The 18,618-nt window shown below is 39.5% G+C and overlaps 1 protein-coding gene across 1 annotated transcript in view; it reads left to right on the forward strand.

Annotated features, from left to right (window-relative positions):
* The first annotated feature begins 209 nt into the window (after positions 1–209).
* si:ch211-198n5.11 (methylcrotonoyl-coenzyme A carboxylase 2) overlaps positions 210–18,618 on the forward strand; it is a 73,246-nt gene continuing 54,837 nt past the window's right edge. Inside the window, exons 1-4 of the mRNA XM_060829783.1 lie at positions 210–522; positions 6,616–6,963; positions 11,362–11,558; positions 18,327–18,505. Of these exons, the coding sequence (XP_060685766.1) occupies positions 503–522; positions 6,616–6,963; positions 11,362–11,558; positions 18,327–18,505 (744 nt within the window). The 5' untranslated portion in view covers positions 210–502. The remainder of the gene's footprint in view (positions 523–6,615; positions 6,964–11,361; positions 11,559–18,326; positions 18,506–18,618) is intronic.

Raw genomic sequence — 18,618 nt, forward strand, 5'->3', positions numbered from 1 at the left:
CATATGAGGGTCCAATTGGTGATGGGGGTGATGTCGGAGTCCATATAATGATGGGGGGATGGGGTGTTTAGAGGGATCTAATTGGTGATGGGGGAATAAAGGCGTCCAGTTGGTGATGGGGGAAGGGGTTTGAGGGATCCTGTTTATGATGGGACATATAGGAGTCCAGATGGTGATGGGGGAAGGGAGTGGGTGTTATGAGTCCAGTTGTAGTGTGAGGGTATAGAGATCCCGATGGTGATCGGTGCTCGGGCCATTGTCTCTTCGGAAAAAAAAGTCAGGACTGTCACTGTTCTGACACCGGAAAACCGGCGCTTAACGTCCAAAAAAAGTAGCGCAGACAGACATTCACCGGGGCCTGGCTCTGACCGCGGAGGGCAGGCCCCGCGGAGGGAGGGCCGGGCTCGGCCAAGCCGGGCCCTTGGCTCTCATTTCCGGCTCCACGCGCTGCCTCCTCCGGGTAAAGTTCCGGCGAGAGAAGCGGCGGAAATCTGCTGGAGAAATGTCCCGGCAATTAACAGCGTAAGTGGCGGGCATTGAGTGAGCGGCTTGTGTCCGGTTGGGCCTCAGGCCTCGGACCCGGGTAATGCTGTTACCCCGCCTTCCCCGGAGGGGTCACGCGGATTGTAAATTTCATCAAAACATCCGATTTGGATTTTACAATATCCGAGCAAAACAGTCACTGATGTAACCTGCTTTAATCGGATTTAACTCTGAAACATCAATATATTAGTGCCACTTTTCATTATAATCCCTCCCAGGCCCAACAGCTGTTGTGCACTTTGGAAAGGAGGGCAGAAGAATAGAATATAGTTAAATGGAGAGAAACTGAAAGCCATAACACTGAAGGGACTTTGGGTGACTTGAGCACAGAAAGTTAGCACACAGGTGCACCTGGTAGTCAGGAAGGTTTGATGGAATGTGACTGTTATTTCAAAGGGTTTGGTGTAAAAGAGTAGGGAACTCTTACTGTAACTGTACAAGGCCAAAGTGAGGACTGCAGATGCTGGAGTCTAGATTAGAGTGGTGGTGGAAAAGCGCGGCAGGTCAGGCAGCATCTGAGGAGCAGGAAAATCGACATTTCGGGCAAAAGCCCTTCATCAGAACGATAACTGTACAAGGTCTTATGTAGACTACATCTGGAGTACTGAGAAGAGTTTTAGTCCCCATATTTAAGGAAAATGTAATTTTGTTGGAGACAGTCAAAGAAGATTTGCTGGGATGTTCTCTGGTTTTGGAGGCATTGTCTTATGAGCAATGATTAAACTGTTTGGGGCTGTACTCCCTGCTATTTAGAATGACGAGAGGTAATCTGATGGTAATATATAGAATTCTTAAGGGACTGAGAGGATTTTCCACCTCATGGGAGAGTCTCAAGCTAGAGGGAATAGTCTCGGAATTAAAGAGTCAAAAACGTCAGGCAGCATCTGAGGAGCAGGAGAGCTAACATTTTGGTAGATTCAAACCAGTATAAATGCCGGAGGAATCAGCACAGAAGCGCTTCACAGGAGGCTCCCAAGCACTGAAGATGTCACCTAGAAAGGGGACGAAACGTTTGTAACAAAAACTCCTAGCTCGGCAAACAGAACCACAACAACGAGCACCCGAGCTACAAATCTTCTCACAAACTTTGATTACCAAATTCCTTTTTCAGAGGTACCATTCAGTGTTTCAATTATTCTTTCAGCCAGTGCATCTCAGATCACAACTCTATGCAAAATAAAAATCTATCCATCTTTTTCTTTCAGTCTCCTTAAACATGTTTCCATTCTTTTTCATCCCTGTTTCATTGGAAACAGCTTCTACTTATCTAGACTTTAATAGCCATTCATGATTTTCCTGTACTTTCGATATCTCAGTTTAACCGTATCTGCTCTGAGAACCTCAGTTTCCCCCTTATCTCATTGCATAACTAAAGTGCCATTCTGATGAACAACTATTGTGACTTCTCTGAGTCTTTGATATCTGTTCTGAAGAATAGTGTCCTGAATTGAACACAGCATTCCAGCTAAGGCCTTAAAGTACAAGTTGGCAAACTTCCTTGTTTTTATATTCTATTCCTCAACAAATAAAGCCATGAGGATCTGAAACCTGAATACAATCTGAGATAACTAATTGTTGTCAGGAATAACCATTTAACACATGCTCTTACTAACTTAAGTGGCAACAAAATGGCTTCTGGATGCAAATAATATAACAAAATGTCTTCTAGGCTGCAAATTGACAATTCTGCTAAAAGCTGCATAAAATGGCTTTTAACCCTGTTATATCTGCATAATAGACTAATCACAGTCTACCTCAACAGACAATGCTACTTTTACAGCATAGAAATAACTCGATTAGATAAGACGTTACTGGCCATCCAAACTGACCGTCAGATGCAGATGCAAAGACTCGGTTAGTGTGATAAGGGTGGCTTAAGTGTTGGAAAACAAAGTTGGTTCCCAGGAAACATCATTGGGCCGAGTAGCTGTCAGTTAAGCTTATTTTGTAAGTTTATTGGTAATTGTCTGAATGTACAATACGAATATGGCCTGTACCTTTCTTTAAGAAAAGTGTAAAATGTCTTTGTTTTAAGCCATGTGCGCAGCTCCTCCTGAGGAACACGGAAATGTATAACTTCCGTGTTTCTGGATGATCTGTGGCCAGCTGTATTAAGAAAATAAGGTATAAGTATTAGAACCAGACCGATTGTACATGCTTATTGACTGATCATGGAACAGAGACACATGCCCCCTCCCCCCCTCCCCCAAAACAATCTGGTGCCGTCACTGCAATTCGGCACGGATGGATTGTGAGCAGGGGTATAAGAACCTTGAGTCCTCCACTATTGAGTTTAAAGGAATCGGCTAGCCAGACATGAGTATTTTATCCATTTGGTTTCCTCTCATTCAAGTCATAGTTGAGTCCAGCTCGAGAAGGATCAGCTTTGGTAAGAATGCATTCAGAAAAGATTAAAGAGGGGTCGGGGACCGCAGGGATCCAGATGTTCAGCCAAGGATCCTTTATTTTAGCAAGCTTCTTATCTTATCCTGTCCACTTCAAGGATTTGTGTACCTCTATACCCAGGCCTCTCCCTAAACATACATTAGGATTGTACCCTTTCGTTAATGTTCTGTTCTCATTCTTTTAACCAAAATGTATCATTTCCCAGTTCTCTGTATTAAATTTCTTCTGTATTTTGTCTGCTCATTTCATCATTTGTGTCTTCCCAAAGTTTGTTGCATTCCTTCTTGTTGTTTATACTACTCAAAGTCTTGTATCATCTCCATATTTTGAAATTATACCCTGTAATGTCAGGTCCAGGTGATTAGTATAAATTAAAAAGTGGTCATAATACTGAACCTTGTGAAATACCATTGAAAACTTCTGTTGTATCTGAAAATTGCCATAATTGGGCAAATCCCTACAGTGTGGAAGCAGGCCCACAAATACAACACCAACCATCTACGCTTTCATAACTCAAAGTGGGGCATAGATTTTATGCTAACAATCTTTATGATATTCCTCTTGCTATTGTCAACTTAATGCAACCATTGTTAATGTTGCATTGTAGGTGCTGTCCCCAAAGTGAGCTATGTTTTAAAAAAAAAAGTGAAACTAATTCAAGATATGACTGTTAGAGTTCCCAGGAACTGAGGCTAGATTTAAAGGTAGACTTTTAATTTAAAAAAAGTATGTTTCTAGTCTTCAAAAAAACCTTAGCACTTAATTTGTGCATTCAGTGGCTAATCATTTACAATGAATCCTTATTGTGGACCAAAGTCTAAAATATTCTATAAGCTGGCAGCTGATTTGTGAGCAATTAATTGCAGCATTTTCAGTGATAATCCTTATAGTGGAAGGTATGTCAGAAGAAATTCATACTGGCAAGTAATGGCAGCAACTTGTTAATTCCTTTCACAAAGCAGCTACTATTTTATGTTTGTTATTGCTGATAAAATACACATTTTGTTGAAGCTTTTTATCTTGTTCTCATCAGGACTGTTCAGAAAAAATACCAATATGTAGGGAAGGCAGTATTTATGATCTATTCCTGATGAAGGGCTTTTGCCCGAAATGTCGATTTTCCTGCTCCTCGGATGCTGCCTGACCTGCTGTGCTTTTCCAGCACCACTCTAATCTAGAATCTGGTTTCTAGCATCTTCAGTCCTTGTTTTTACCTGAGACAGTATTTATACTGTATGAGGTTAAAAATCACACAACACCAGGTTATAGTCCAACAGGCTTAATTGGAAGCACACTAGCTTTCGGAGCGACGCTCCTTCATCAGGTGATTGTGGAGGGCTCGATTGTAACACAGATTCCAACACCGGCATATCCAAACCATATACACTGTATGAGAGCAGATTGCTGACTGCTTGGCAAGTGGATACCAATCAGTAAAGGCATTGCCGTGGAAAAATACACCTTTTAATAATGACTGATAATTAATGACCAAGCTTTGTTTGATTTTAAAATCAGCTGGGTTGGCCTGATTGGTCAAGGCATTGCCCTGAGAAATGAAGCAGAGAATGGCTGTTCTCTATTTTGTTGATCTGAATAAGGTGCAGTATTTGTACGTGCCCTTTTATGTCTAAAAAGAACACGGTTGTGTGTATTAATGTGTGTAACTTCCAGTATATGCAAGAATGCTTTTTAAGCCCATTTGACAATCCTAATTTGGTTGTCAATGTGACTCTTCACATGCTCACGATTATTTTGCAAATATTTTCCAATTGTGGAATCACACCTAATATTGAACATTGTGTTGAAATTTGCAAGTGTGGGTTGGTTGTGTATAGTTAGCACCTTGTTTCTTGTGAACAAGAGATATGCTTTTTGATATGATCCATCAGTCTTTGGGATGTGACGCCTATGTACCTAGCATTTTACTGTCACTGAAATAGATATACTGCATGACTCAGTTGTATGATAGGCAGAGCATCTTTTTTGACCTGATAGTAGCTTTCTGTTAGTGGCTTGTGTTGCTATAGTATAGTACCAGTGTGAAACATCTAATTTCATCTGTTACTCAAACATTTTGAGATGCCTTATCCTACATGGTAATCTGAGTTTGACAGCAATTTTCAGAACTCATTGTCATGGTCTTTGCCTTATTCATGAGAATGCGCTTGTATGGTCAAAAAAAAAATCTGATTGTGGTAGCTATTATCCCACAGGATGGTGTTTTCAGGCTTGCACAATTAACTTACAAGCTTAGCAGCTTAGGCAGTTGGGCTCCAGGCTAATGAAAGCAAGTATGCCTAGTGGATGGTGTTGTTATGGGATCCCTGCTGGGCCCAGCTCTCTCAATCATCTTCTCCATGATATCCATGACCTTGATGGAATGACACTTCAGCTTCCTATCCTTCATATATTTCTGCTGTGCAGATGGTACATATATATTTGAATTTGCAGCTATATGTGATAATTTCCTTACATGTCTTAATGGGCATTCTGCACTCAAATTAATCTTTAAATGGAGCAATTAATTGACCTCCCTTTTCTTGATAGTCCAGTTAAGAAATCGGCTAGATGGTTCCTTACTACTGGTTATCTGTTGGATTCCTGATGAAGGGCTTATGCCCAAAACGTCAAATCTCCTGTTCCTTGGATCCTGCCTGACCTGCTGCGCTTTTCCAGCAACACATTTTCAGCTACTTGTTATCTGCTCCAAACTTACCTCCACGAGTTAATGTACACTTGAGATTTCTACACTGTCGTGCACTGTAAAATCGGCCTTATTGCCAACCTTGGTGAATAAGATCCAAGCCATTCGTTTAAATTTGCAGTGAACAAAGCTTGGCAGTTAATCCTCATCGTCATTAACTCTATATTCTCTATGTGGTGTCTACCAAAGTTCACTCGCCAACCAATTCCTCTCGAACATGTTTCTTTTTCTTTTGCATTGCTACTGTTTTTCAAATTGTCCTGATGAGTGCAAGATGAAAACATCAACTAAATATGTCTTTTTTCAGGAATACTCAAATTGTGTATGACCAGATGACTATTTGTGTGTTTGTTATTTTGGAAAGTTTTTTTTAATTGGGTGAAAAATAATTTTTAGTGATATTTATTCTGTATTAATTGCTTCCTGCCTTAAAATTTACAGTTTCTCACTGAGTAATTAAACACAAATCATTCTCTCAACAACAGATTGCAAAAGGTCAGAGCTGCACAGCATGGAAACAGACCCTTCGGTCCAATTCGTCCTTGCCGACCGGATATTCTAAATTAATTTAGTGCCATTTGGCTCATATCCCTTTAAATCCGTCCTATCATATACCTATTCAAGATGCCTTTTAAATGATGTAATTGTACTAGCCTCCACCAATTCCTTTGTCAGTTCATGCCATACATGCACCACCCTCTTGTCTGAAAAAAATGCCCCTTAGGTCCTTTTCAAATCTTTCCCCTCTCACCTTAAACCTATGCCATCTAGTGTTGGGCTCTGCTTCCCTGGGGAAAGGACCATTTGGGGATAACCTACAGTGAAACCATAAAAATGAAAAGCCTGCTTAAAATGGTATACTGCATTAGAAACATTACTTGTAATAGATTGAGTATGTTTGTAAATTTTAATGAATTGAGAATAAACATATTGTTTATTAAAGTGTTTTTGCTTGTTACTAGTCCCAAATGGGTTGCTGGTTGGCTGTGTTCAAGGCTAAACATCAGCTTCATATTCCAAGAATACCTGACAAGACAGAAGAAAACGTGCACCTCCAACAAAAGAAAACATCCTAATTGTATTCATGCTCAGAGAACATTATGGACAGACCACACCTGTCTCAAGAGACAAATTCTTAGGAAAGGAATTGCATGGAAGAATGTACTTTGCTTACCTCTCTGTTTAACATACAGCAGTTTTATAAGAACTTACCTTACAAAATCATATCCTGTTTTAAATGGAAGTATTCAGCCAATTCACCGGCATGTTTTTGAATTTAACTTGCGCAACAGTATGGCCTGTAGTGAAAGGTAAGGTTTTGTTTTGTTACAGATGGGCTTTATTGAAAGTATGAAACAGTAGACTTGGTGAATCCACCACAACACTGAAACCATAAGGACCTTAAGATTACAAGATTATTTGAACAGTGGCAAATTAGCTGATCTTAAGTAAAGCAACAATGGCTGGACTATGCTTTGCTTTGTTTTACAGTTTTAGAAAACCACTTCTAATTTTTAGGTATTTATTGCTGCCAGACATTTATTGCAAAGAAGGAAACCTTGCATTGCTGATTTTGTAGACATGTATATTTCATCTTAGAATTTATACAAATGACATTTACCAGTGCCTGTGCATTTTTACCTCAAATTTGGGCTTTCATCTTTCTAGCTTTCTCAATTTAAACAAAGTTACTGTGTGTAGGAAGAGCATAAGACCATAAAGTGGATGAGCAGAAGTAGGCCATTTAGCCTATTGAGTCTACTCTGCAATTCACTGAGATCATGGTTGATCTGATAACCTTCAACTCTACTTTCCTCTCTTTTTCCCATAACCCTTGATTCCCTTACTGATTAAAGATCTGAGCCTTGAACATCCTTAATAACCCAACTGGAACAGCCATCTGTGATAGAGTTTGACAGATTCAGTAAAATCTGAGAATGACATATCGCATCATCTTTATGTTAACTTCACAGTAAAAGGTTGCATATTTATGCTGGTCCCCAAAGGAAAACAACTTTTTCATATCTACCTTGTCAAGTCCCCTAAAAATATATTGTTTCAATAAGGTCACCTCTCATTCTTCTATGTTCCAATAAGTACAGCTCCAGCCAACTTCTCCTCATATGACAGTCCCTTCACACCCTGTATCAACCTAGTGAACCTTCTCTGGTTTGCCTCCAATGCCAGCCAGAAGGCACCCAAAACTGTTCACTGTATTCCAGCTGTGATCTGACTAGTGCCTTGAATAGTTTTAACAAAACCTTCCTACTTTATACTCCATTCCCCTGTAAAACAAAGGCCTACATTCCATTTGCTTTGGCTATTACCCATTGAACTTGGATGTTATCTTTTTATGATCCTTGGATGTGGACCCCCAAATCCTCTTCTTGTATAGCTTTCTGCAGTCTTTCTCCATTTCAATAATATTCAATTTCTCTCTTCTGTCTGGCAAGTGCATAGCCTCATTTATCTACATTATATTTTATCTGCCAAGTTTTTTGCCTATTTGCTTCGTGTCTCTTCAGACTCTTTGTGTGTTCCTTACCATTTGCCCAGAATGAAGAAAATTAGCAAAGGACAAATCAGTCCATTTGATGTAAATATATAGATACTTGTGCAGTGAATATATTCCATGTTTGTCAGTTTGGAAATTACTGTTCTATATGGTAAAACGTTTTCTCAGTTTTTAAACTAACCAGTTAATTTTATAATGTTGATCAGATGATGCAGTCTCTGATGTCTTTGAATCTCCTGTTTGCTTTTCTTCTTCACTTTGCTATAATCATCTTTTTGTTCCTCCTCCTTTCAGATGGGAGTTAAGTAGAATTGTATGATGTGGCACTGAAAGGGACCTTGATGGCTACAGGGCTTCATATGGATTTGGGATTTGTATGAAAGATATATTCAGTGGGTGTCTTTCAATCCCCTCTTCTCCCCTCTCTAACTCACGCTCCTCCCAACCTTCACATCAGTGCTCCCTACCCTTGTTCTTCCAATAACGTATTATATTCAACTGTCTCATGATACCTCCAAAAGGTTCACATTGCACTATGGAAAATTGTGCACTTGCACGCTTTGTGAAATGCCCTATCAGTGAAAAAAAAGGCGATGCCCAAATAAGTCCAATAAATATGAGCAAACAGGACAGAATGATTTCACTATCAGTGCCAGCAGAGGTACTGCGCATATATATTTTGCACCATAGTGAGAGTGTCTTCAGGATGTCAGCAGACATTCTTGATACATTTTGTCCCTCTACTACATCTTGTTGCCATCACCACCCCAACATTTCCCTTTAAGTTACCTTTTAAAGCTTATACTTTACCCAGCCTTTATCTAACTTCTTAAAGTTTATGGAACACAACACAAGAGCATGGCAGACATGGTTTTCATCCTCAGAATAACATAACTTCTCTCTTCAAATAAAAATTACAGTAATAAAGCTTGTCAAGTATCTTCTTTCTTCCAAATTTTAGATGTATGGATATCAAAGCTAAACAATAGTATACTAGTAGTAGAATTCATTGAGAAGAACTGATTCATCTTTTGAAATTTGGTACATCTCACACTGCAGATGCATTTTCTGACTCAGCTAACAGAGCTCAGGATAAAAATATCAAATCCAAACCCTTGACTTTGGGAGAGGCAGTAAAAACTGGATTGAAGGCATTAAAAGATATTTAAAAATAATTCAATAAATTAAATCTAACCATATAATAAAACCTGTAGTTTAAGATTTCATTTGTTCAAACCCTCATGTAAGACCCTTAAATTTTTCAATTCCTGAATTGATGGCAGATGAATATAGATTGCACAAGCATATGCTCTACCATAAAATAACAAAGATTGTGACTCACAACATGACATCTCAAACATTTTATATTATGGATTATGGTACTATCTATCATTGATAGAAAATCAACTACCAATGCATAAACATATAATAAATGCATCTTGAATTTAATGTAAAACTAGTAGATAGGTATTTCAGACAAGTTATAACGCAATTCTGAAGCAAGTGGAGTGTGAAGCAAGATCTTCTGGTCCAGAGGAAAGGAAAATACCTCTGAACTACAAGCCTCTTTAAACTAGTAGATGTACTTTGACTCAATCACGCAAAGGCTTAATAAGATCAGGACCATATTCTTGATGACTTAAAATTTACTCTTATCAGGGACACTGACATAGAAAATGTTAAAAATCACACAACACCAGGTTACAGTCCAGCAGGTTTATTTAGAGGCACTAGCCTTTGGTGTGCTGCTCCTTCATCAGGTAGCTAGTGGAGTAGGATCATAGGTTACAGATAAATTCTGTGTCCTATGATCCTACTCCATTAGCTATCTGACGAAGGAGCAGCACACCGAAAGCTAGTGCTTCCAAATAAACCTGTTGCACTATAACCTGGTGTTGTGTGATTTTTAACTTTATCCACCCCAGCCCAACACTGGCACCTCCACATCATCATAGAAAATGACAACCTTCCAAATTTAATTTTTAAATGTGATAATATTCTTATTGTATTAAGTCTAGTTTATGAAACAAAGACTTCTGTGATCATGCAAAGAATAATCTGTTTTCAGTTGATTTATCCATTGAGACTAGTTGAGGCCAAGTATCTTTTGTACTGAAATTATTCCAGGCTTTTCAGGTAATATCCTCTGCACATTGGTTAGGGAGAGACAATGTATAACACAAGAGACAAACTGCTCTAACAGTTGTGATGTCATGATGTTCACAATGCTGTTTTTGATTATTTCTACTCCAGTGCAGAATATATGGACCACATGGGCCTTTCTTCTTGTTTTCCCTTTCAAACAGTAGGGTAAGCTTTTAAATGCCATGATCTAAAAATGTTTTATTATTCTCATATTCATCTTCATCTTCAAGAAAAAGATGAAATCTTCTTTTGCCTTTGTCATTCACTGGTTAAGTTTTTAAATTTAATTTCAAGTTTTGAAAAAATTATACATGGACTATTGGTTGAAATGGCTCAAATTTACCTCTCCTCAAAAAGCATGACTTGAGCACCTACAAGATTTAGGTGATGTTTTTCTGCTTACAGAAAGCAGGATTGGCTTTATCCTTCCTGTGTGATCAATCCATGCCCCCTGTGTCAAAACAAGTCTGGCTTCAAGTCAATGCACTAGTGCCAAAACATTCATAAGTCACCTAACTTGGTTGTACCGTTAGGAGTGGATAGCGAACATGGACTAGTTTTTACTTCTGTAGTCCAATGGCTTTAAAGCCAGTAATAGGATCACCATATTTGGAGCAGATGATGGAATCAAATCTGGGGCCATCAATGGCAGATTCTCAAGGCTGTAGGAAATGAAGACTCAAGTAATGAATAGTTTGTTGATTTATTTTCGCAAACAGTTTATATCCTTAAATCCATATCAGTTTTTCTCCTCTTTCTGAAGGTTCAGTTCCAAGATTGCCTGAAATATATTCCAGAATTTAAACAGTGAATGTTGGCAAGCTGTCTACGTGTAGTGGTGTAACAGTATAAAAATATTTGTTCCCAATATTCAGTGACTGCATTTAGAAAATGGATCAAAATCCACTGCGATCATTCTCTTTCCTGTCTCCAACTTGCTGCTGCATTCCCAGCTGCCCATCTCCTTTCTATTTTTTTTAGCATCAAGTCTGATGTAAAGAGATTTTTGATTGAATTTCTGTATTATTAATGTTTCTAAAAAAAACAGGTATTTGGAACTGATGGAGCAGGTAACCAAGGGTGGAGGTGATAAAGCAATTTTGAGGCACACCCAGAGGAATAAAAAACTCCTGGTCCGAGACCGTTTACAATTACTTCTGGACAAAGGGGAGATCCTGGAGCTGTCTCCTTTTGCTGGCCTGGGAATGCCATATGGAGATATTCCTGCTGCAGGCTGCATAACTGGTATTAATATTCAGATTATTTTATTTCAAAAGAATATTGTAACTATCAGTCTGAAATCTTCTTTTCCTGGAAGAGATTTTGTTCTGGGATTTTAAAACATTATTTTCTCTGCAAATATCATTTGGAGTTGCTGACTTCTGGCTTGGTCATAAATATTTTTCTGACATTATTTAGGATATCTAGCACTGAAATTTGCCATTTGAGTAATCCTATGCTCCTATGCTCCATTTGAGCCTTCTCCCATCCTGGCCAGTTTAATTATGTTTGTAATCATCTGTTTTCTTTGCTTTCATGGGCTTGTTGAGCTTCCCTTAAATGCACCTATGCTATTCATTGCAACCTGTTGTAGTAATTTCCATATTCTTACCGTTCAACATAAAGAGATGTCTTCTGAATTCTCTGTTGAATGTCTTGGTGACTGTCATACATTGATGATCTCTAGTTATGCTCTTCCCCACAAGAGAAATATTCTCTTATTTCTCTGTGCATTCTATCAAAAGTTTAATTATTTTCAATATCTTATTAGGTCAACCCTCTGCCTATGTTTTTTTAAACAGAAAGACCTAACCTGTCCTGTCACTCCTTTCCTGAAATACATACTTAGGCATTTCTGGTATAGAACATTACAGCGCAGTACAGGCCCTTCGGCCCTTGATGTTACGCTGACCTGTGGAAACAATCTGAAACCTATATTTCCTACACTAATCCATTTTCATCCATATATTTATCCAATGACCATTTAAATGCCCTTAAAGTTGGAAAGTGTACTAAAGTTGCAGGCAGTACGTTCCATGCCTCTACTACTACTCTGAGTAAAGAAACTACCTCTGATGTCTGTCCTATATCTATTACTCCTCAATTTAAAGCTACGTCCCCTTGTGCTAGCCATCACGGTCCAAGGAAAAAGGCTCTCACTGTCCACCCTATCTAACCCTCTGATTATCTTGTATTTCTCAATCGAGTCACCTCTCATCCTTCTTCTCTCTAATGAAAACAGCCTCAAGTCCTTTCCTCATAAGACCTTCCTTGCATACCAGACAACATCCTAGTAAGTCACCTCTACACCCTTTTCAAAACTTCCACATCCTTCCTATAATGTGGTGACCAGAACTGTACGCAATACTCCAAGTGCTCTCACACCACAGTTTTGTACAGCTGCAGCATGACCTTGTGGTCCCGAAACTCAATCGCACTACTAATAAACCACCTGATGAAGGAACAGTGCTCCATAAGCTAGTGATTTCAATTAAACCTGTTGGACTATAACCTGCAGTTGTGTGATTTTTTAACTTTCTACCAATAAAAACTAACACACGGCATGCCTTCTAAACAACCCTTTTAGCCTGGGTGGTGACTTTCAGGGATCTGTGTACATGAACACCGAGATTTCTCTGCTCATCTACACTCCTAAGAATCTTACCCATAGTTGAGTACTTTTTACTCCTGTTGCTCCTTCCAAAGTGAATCACCTCACACTCTCCACATTAAACTCCATTTGCCACCTCTCAGTCCAGTTCTGCAGCTTATCTCTGTCCCTCTGTAACCTGCAATATCCTTCAGCACTATCCACAACTCCACCAACCTTAGCGTCATCCACAAATTTACTAACCCATCCTTCTAAGCCCTCATCAATGTCTTTTATAAAAATGACAAAACAGCAGTGGACCTAAAACAAATCCTTCTGAACTCCAGGATGAACATTCCCATCAACCACCATCCTCTGTCTTCTTTCAGTGAGCCAATTTCTGATCCAAACCACTAAATCAATCTCAATCCCATGCCTCCATATTTTGTGCAATAGCCTACTGTGGGGAAGCTTATCAAATGCCTTACTGAAATTTATATCCACCACATCAACAGCTTTACACTCATCCACCCTTTTGGTCACCATCTCAAAGAACTCAATAAGGTTTGTGAGTCACAAACGTGTTGACGATCCCTAATCAACTTATTCCTTTAGATGATTATAAATCCTATCTCTTGTAACCTTTTCCAACACTTTACCCACTATCAAAGTAAGATTCATTGGTCTATAATTATCAAGGTTGTCTCTACTCCCCTTCTTGAATAAGGGGACAACATTTGCTTTCCTCCAGTCTTTTGGTACTATTTCTGTAGACAATGACAACATAAAGATCAAAACCAAAGGCTGTGCAATCTCCTCCCTGGCTTCCCAGAGAATCCTAGTATAAATCCCATCTGGCTCAGGGGACTTCTCTATTTTCACATTTTCCAGAATTGCTAAAACCTCCTCCGTTTGAACCTCAATCCCGTCTAGTCTAATAGCCTGTACCTCAATATTCTCCTCGACAACTTTGTCTTTTGCCAGTGTGAATACTGATGAAAAATATTGATTTAGTGCTTCCCCTATCTCCTTGGCCTCCATGCACAACTTCCCACTGCTTTCCTTGATTGGCCCTAATCTTTCTTTAGTCATTAATTTATTCCTGATATATCTATGGAAAGCTTTATAGATTTCCTTTATCGTATCCACCAACAACTTCTCATGTCCCCATCTGGTTGTTTTTGGCTCTCTCTTTAGGTCTTTCCTGGCTAACTTGTAACTCTCAAGCACCCTAACTGAGCCATCACATCTCATCCTACCATAAGCCTTCTGCTTCCTCTTGACAAGAGATTCAACTTCTTTAGTAAACCATGGCTCCCTTGCTTGGACCACTTACTCCCTGCCTGACAGGTACATACTTATCAAGGACATGCAGTTGCTGAATTACTTTAAACCTTCCCGAAGGGCATTAGCAAATGGTCCCCCCAGGATATTAGGACCCCTCTGTTTCAGGTGTAGACCATCCTGTTTGTAGAGGTCTCACCTACCCCAGAATGAGTGCCAGGTATCTGAAACCCTCCCTCTTGCACCATCCCTGTAGCCACCTGTTCAACTCCTCTCTCTCATTATTCCTCGCCTTGCTAGCATGTGGCACAGGCAACAAACCAGAGATGATAACTCTGTTTTTTCTAGCTCTAAGCTTCCATTCTAGCTCCCTGAATTTCTGCCTTAAATCCCCATCCTTTTTCTTACTTATGTCGTTAGTGCCTATGTGGACCACGACTTGGGGCTGCTCCCCCTGCCTCTCAAGGATCCTGGAAACGGGATCCAAGACATCACAAACCCTGGCACCTGGGAGGCAACACACCAACGGTGAGTCTCTCTCGTTCCCACAGAACCTCCCATCTGTCCCCCTAACTATGGACTCCCCAGTGACCAATGCTCTGCTCATCTACCACCTTCCCTTCCATGCAACAGGGACGGACTCTGTGCTAGAGACCTGTACCCCATGGCCTATCCCCAACAGTATCCAAAATGGTACATTTGTTATTGAGGGGAACGGCCATAGGGGTTCCCTGCACTGCCTGCTGGTTCCTTTCCATCCCGGACCGAAAGACTCACCTGCGTTTTTCTTGGACCTGAGGTGTGACTACCTCCCTGTAACTCCTCTCAGTAAAGCCCCTCTGCTTCCCGAATGCTCCAAAGTTAATTCTAATCCAGCTTCAGTTCCCTAATGTGGTTTTCAAGGACGTGGGGTTGGGTATACTTCCCATAGATGAAGTCAGCAGAGACACTAGTGGTGACCCTTACCTCCCACATTCTGCAGACGGAACATTCAATTGCCCTAACCGCCATTTCCCACTGTTCTAAACTCCCAAAGAGACTGTAGAAAAATAAAGAATGAAAAAAGAACTACTTTCCCTACCAATCTGGCATGCAGAACCTTGTTTTTTGGTTGGAGGAGAAGGATGAGTGGGAAATACTATCTAAGTAGTGTTTTAGGTAATGCAACCGTCCAAATATGTAACTTCACTTTACTCAGCAGTCCCCTGTCTGCTCCTGCTCAGCATGTGCTCTGCCTATTCACAAGATAAGTTTTTAAATCAGTGATTCACCTTCCTGTCGACACTTGTGCTCTTCCTGCTGCTGAAACAAAAATGGAGAGCCCCGATGCTCAAGGTATTGGTAAAAACTCTTTGGATTCTCCTTAACCCTTTTTGCCAAAGCTATCTCTTGTCTCCTTTTTGCCCTCCTGATTTCCCTCTTAAGCATACTCCTACTATCCTTCTACACCTCTAGGGATTCACTCAACCCCTGATGTCTATACTGATATATGCTTCCTTTTTGTTGACCACAACCTCAATTTCTCTAATCATTCAACATTCCCTGTAAATACCAGCCTTGCCCTTCACCCTATTAGTGACATAATCTTCCTGGACTCTCATTATTTCATTTTTGAAGGCTTCCTACGTGGCAGCCATCCCTTTACCTGCAAATATCCACCGCCAATCAACTTTTGAAAATTCTTGCCGAATACTGTCAAAATTTAGAGCACTGAGTTTTAGATTAGGTCTATCCTTTTCCATAACTATTTTAAAAGTAGTAGAATTATGTTCGGTTACCCCGAAGTGCTCACCCACTGACACCTCAGTCACTTGCCCTGATTTATTTCCCAAGAGTAGGTCAAGGTTTGCTCCTTCTGTTATAGTTACATCCATATACTAAATAAGAACATTTTCCTACACACACTTAACAAATTTCTTACCATCTGATCCCTTAACACTATGGCAGTCCCAGTCTATGTTAGGAAAGTTAAAATCCCCCACCATGACCACCCTATTATTTTGACAGATAATTGAGATCTCCTTACAAATTTGCTTCTCAATTTCCCACTGACTGTTAGGGGGTCTATAGTACGATCCGAATAAGATGATCATCCCTTTTTTATTTCTAAGCTCCCTCCAATAACTTCACTGGACGTATTCCTTGGTATATCCTCCCTAAGTACAGTCATATTGTTATCGCTTATCAAAAATGTCACTCCCCCTGTTCTCATGCCCCCCTTTCTATCCTTCCTATAATATTTGTATCCTGAAGCATTAAGCTGCCAGTCCTGTCCATCTCTGAGTCGCATCTCTTTTGCAGTATGATATCCCAGTCCCATGTTCTCGACCATGCCTTGAATTCATCTACCTTACCTGTCAGGTCTCTTGCATTGAAATAAATAATTTAATTTATCAGTACTATCTCTTGCAAATCTCCCCACCATTACATTAGCCCCCTTCCAATTCAGGTGCAACCTGTCCTCCTTATACAGGTCACTTCTACCTGAGAAAAGATGCCAATGATCCATAAATGTGTATCCTTCTCCCCTGCACCAGCTCCTCAGCCACACATTCAGCTGTTCTATCCTTCTATTACTACTCTCAATTGCACATGGAGTAAACTTCACCCACAACTTCCACCCTGCCCTTAAATTCACATGGTCTACCTCAGACACCTCCCTCACCTTTCTTGACCTCTTTGTTTCCAACTCTGACAACAGTATACAGATGGACATTTTTAAACCCACAGACTCCCATAATTACCTGGACTGAACCTCCCACCCAATATCTTGCAAGAACTCCATCCTGTTTTCCCAAATTCTCCGCCTCCATTGCATCCACTCAGACAGAGGAAAATTTTCACTCCCATGCTTCTAATTATTTGTTATTTTTATATCATCTGTTTAGGAGTAGGAAAAGTCAGGGACGTTTGGTGTGTATTCATTGCTAATGATGCAACAATCAAAGGAGGGACAGCCTACCCAATCACAGTGAAGAAGCAGCTGAGAGCCCAGGACATTGCAATTCAAAATGGACAAATTTGTGTAAAAAAGAGACAAATAATCAACCATCCTGCTTCCAATTACTATCCAATGATGCCTGTAGCAAATATTTGTGTATGGACACAGGACTATAATATTTTCTAATAATTATGAAACTTCTTAATTAGATAGTAATTTCATAGATGATAGTAGTGAGAATAATACTTATTTTACCACGCTAAAAAGGAAGTAGTTTAATGCTCTAAATGTCAAGATAAAATTCAAACCAGAACAATAAACAACTAAACAAATTGGCAATTTCTGATGTAGCCAAGTGAATTACAAAACATCCAATACCTTGTACATGCTTTGACAAAGTGCCAGATATTTTAAAATAAGCAATAATCTAGATTATAAGCAATATTTTAAACCACTGCTCCAAAGCAAATGAAGAGAAGAAGCGAGTAACCAAATATGCTGAACTGAACAATAAATCAGGCTGATCCTAAAATGAAAGTCTAACAATTTAAAGAGAACAAATTCCTTAGTGTCCTTGCTAAGTTATGAATAATCAGTGTCTATCAGAGTTGCCAGGAGAGAAGCTATTGTACTTAGTGCGAAATGATAAATAAGTCTATGTCTCTAAAATAAAACATTTCTGGCTATTTAGCTTGTGAATGTCAAACTAAAAGAGCTACCCTTTTACTAAAACACATGCTACATATGTAGACAATGTCAGTTGTAACAATGTGAATGTTTAATTGAACTTTCATAATTCTGACTCCTGCAGTAGTGAGGACAGACTTCATAAAATGATACAACTTGATTTGTTTGCAATTTTCTGATCTGAAATAATTGATTCATATTAAATGAAACTAGTAGCTCGTCTAAGGGACTATTTAATATCATGTGAACTGGGGTAATAGGCAGTAGCAAACGATTGGAGGAGAAACTATGATACAATTTTTTATTCTTGTTCATGCCCTTGCCATTTGCATTTGGGTCACTGAGTCACAAACCGTACATCATGCTTGATTTATTTTATTTTCTCTTACTTTGGCCCAGGATCTCAATAGTTTAAATTATCGACCACATTAATTCTAAAGTAAATTTGCAATTATGATTGTGATTGAATGTCATCTTCTAATTATTTGTTATCTTTACATCATCTGTTTAGGAGTAGGAAAAGTCAGGGACGTTTGGTGTGTATTCATTGCTAATGATGCAACAATCAAAGGAGGGACAGCCTACCCAATCACAGTGAAGAAGCAGCTGAGAGCCCAGGACATTGCAATTCAAAATGGACTGCCTTGTATTTACTTGGTGGATAGTGGGGGAGCATTTTTACCACTTCAGGTAACAATGGAATGTTTCACAGATTAGGAGCCTTTACAAACCAGTCAAAAGATTATGATGATATCTCATGAACTTCACTGATTTTGCTAAAGTCTTGTTACTTCTTTGTGATA

The sequence above is a fragment of the Hemiscyllium ocellatum genome, chromosome 9 (assembly GCF_020745735.1).
Source record: "Hemiscyllium ocellatum isolate sHemOce1 chromosome 9, sHemOce1.pat.X.cur, whole genome shotgun sequence".
Taxonomy (NCBI): domain Eukaryota; kingdom Metazoa; phylum Chordata; class Chondrichthyes; order Orectolobiformes; family Hemiscylliidae; genus Hemiscyllium; species Hemiscyllium ocellatum.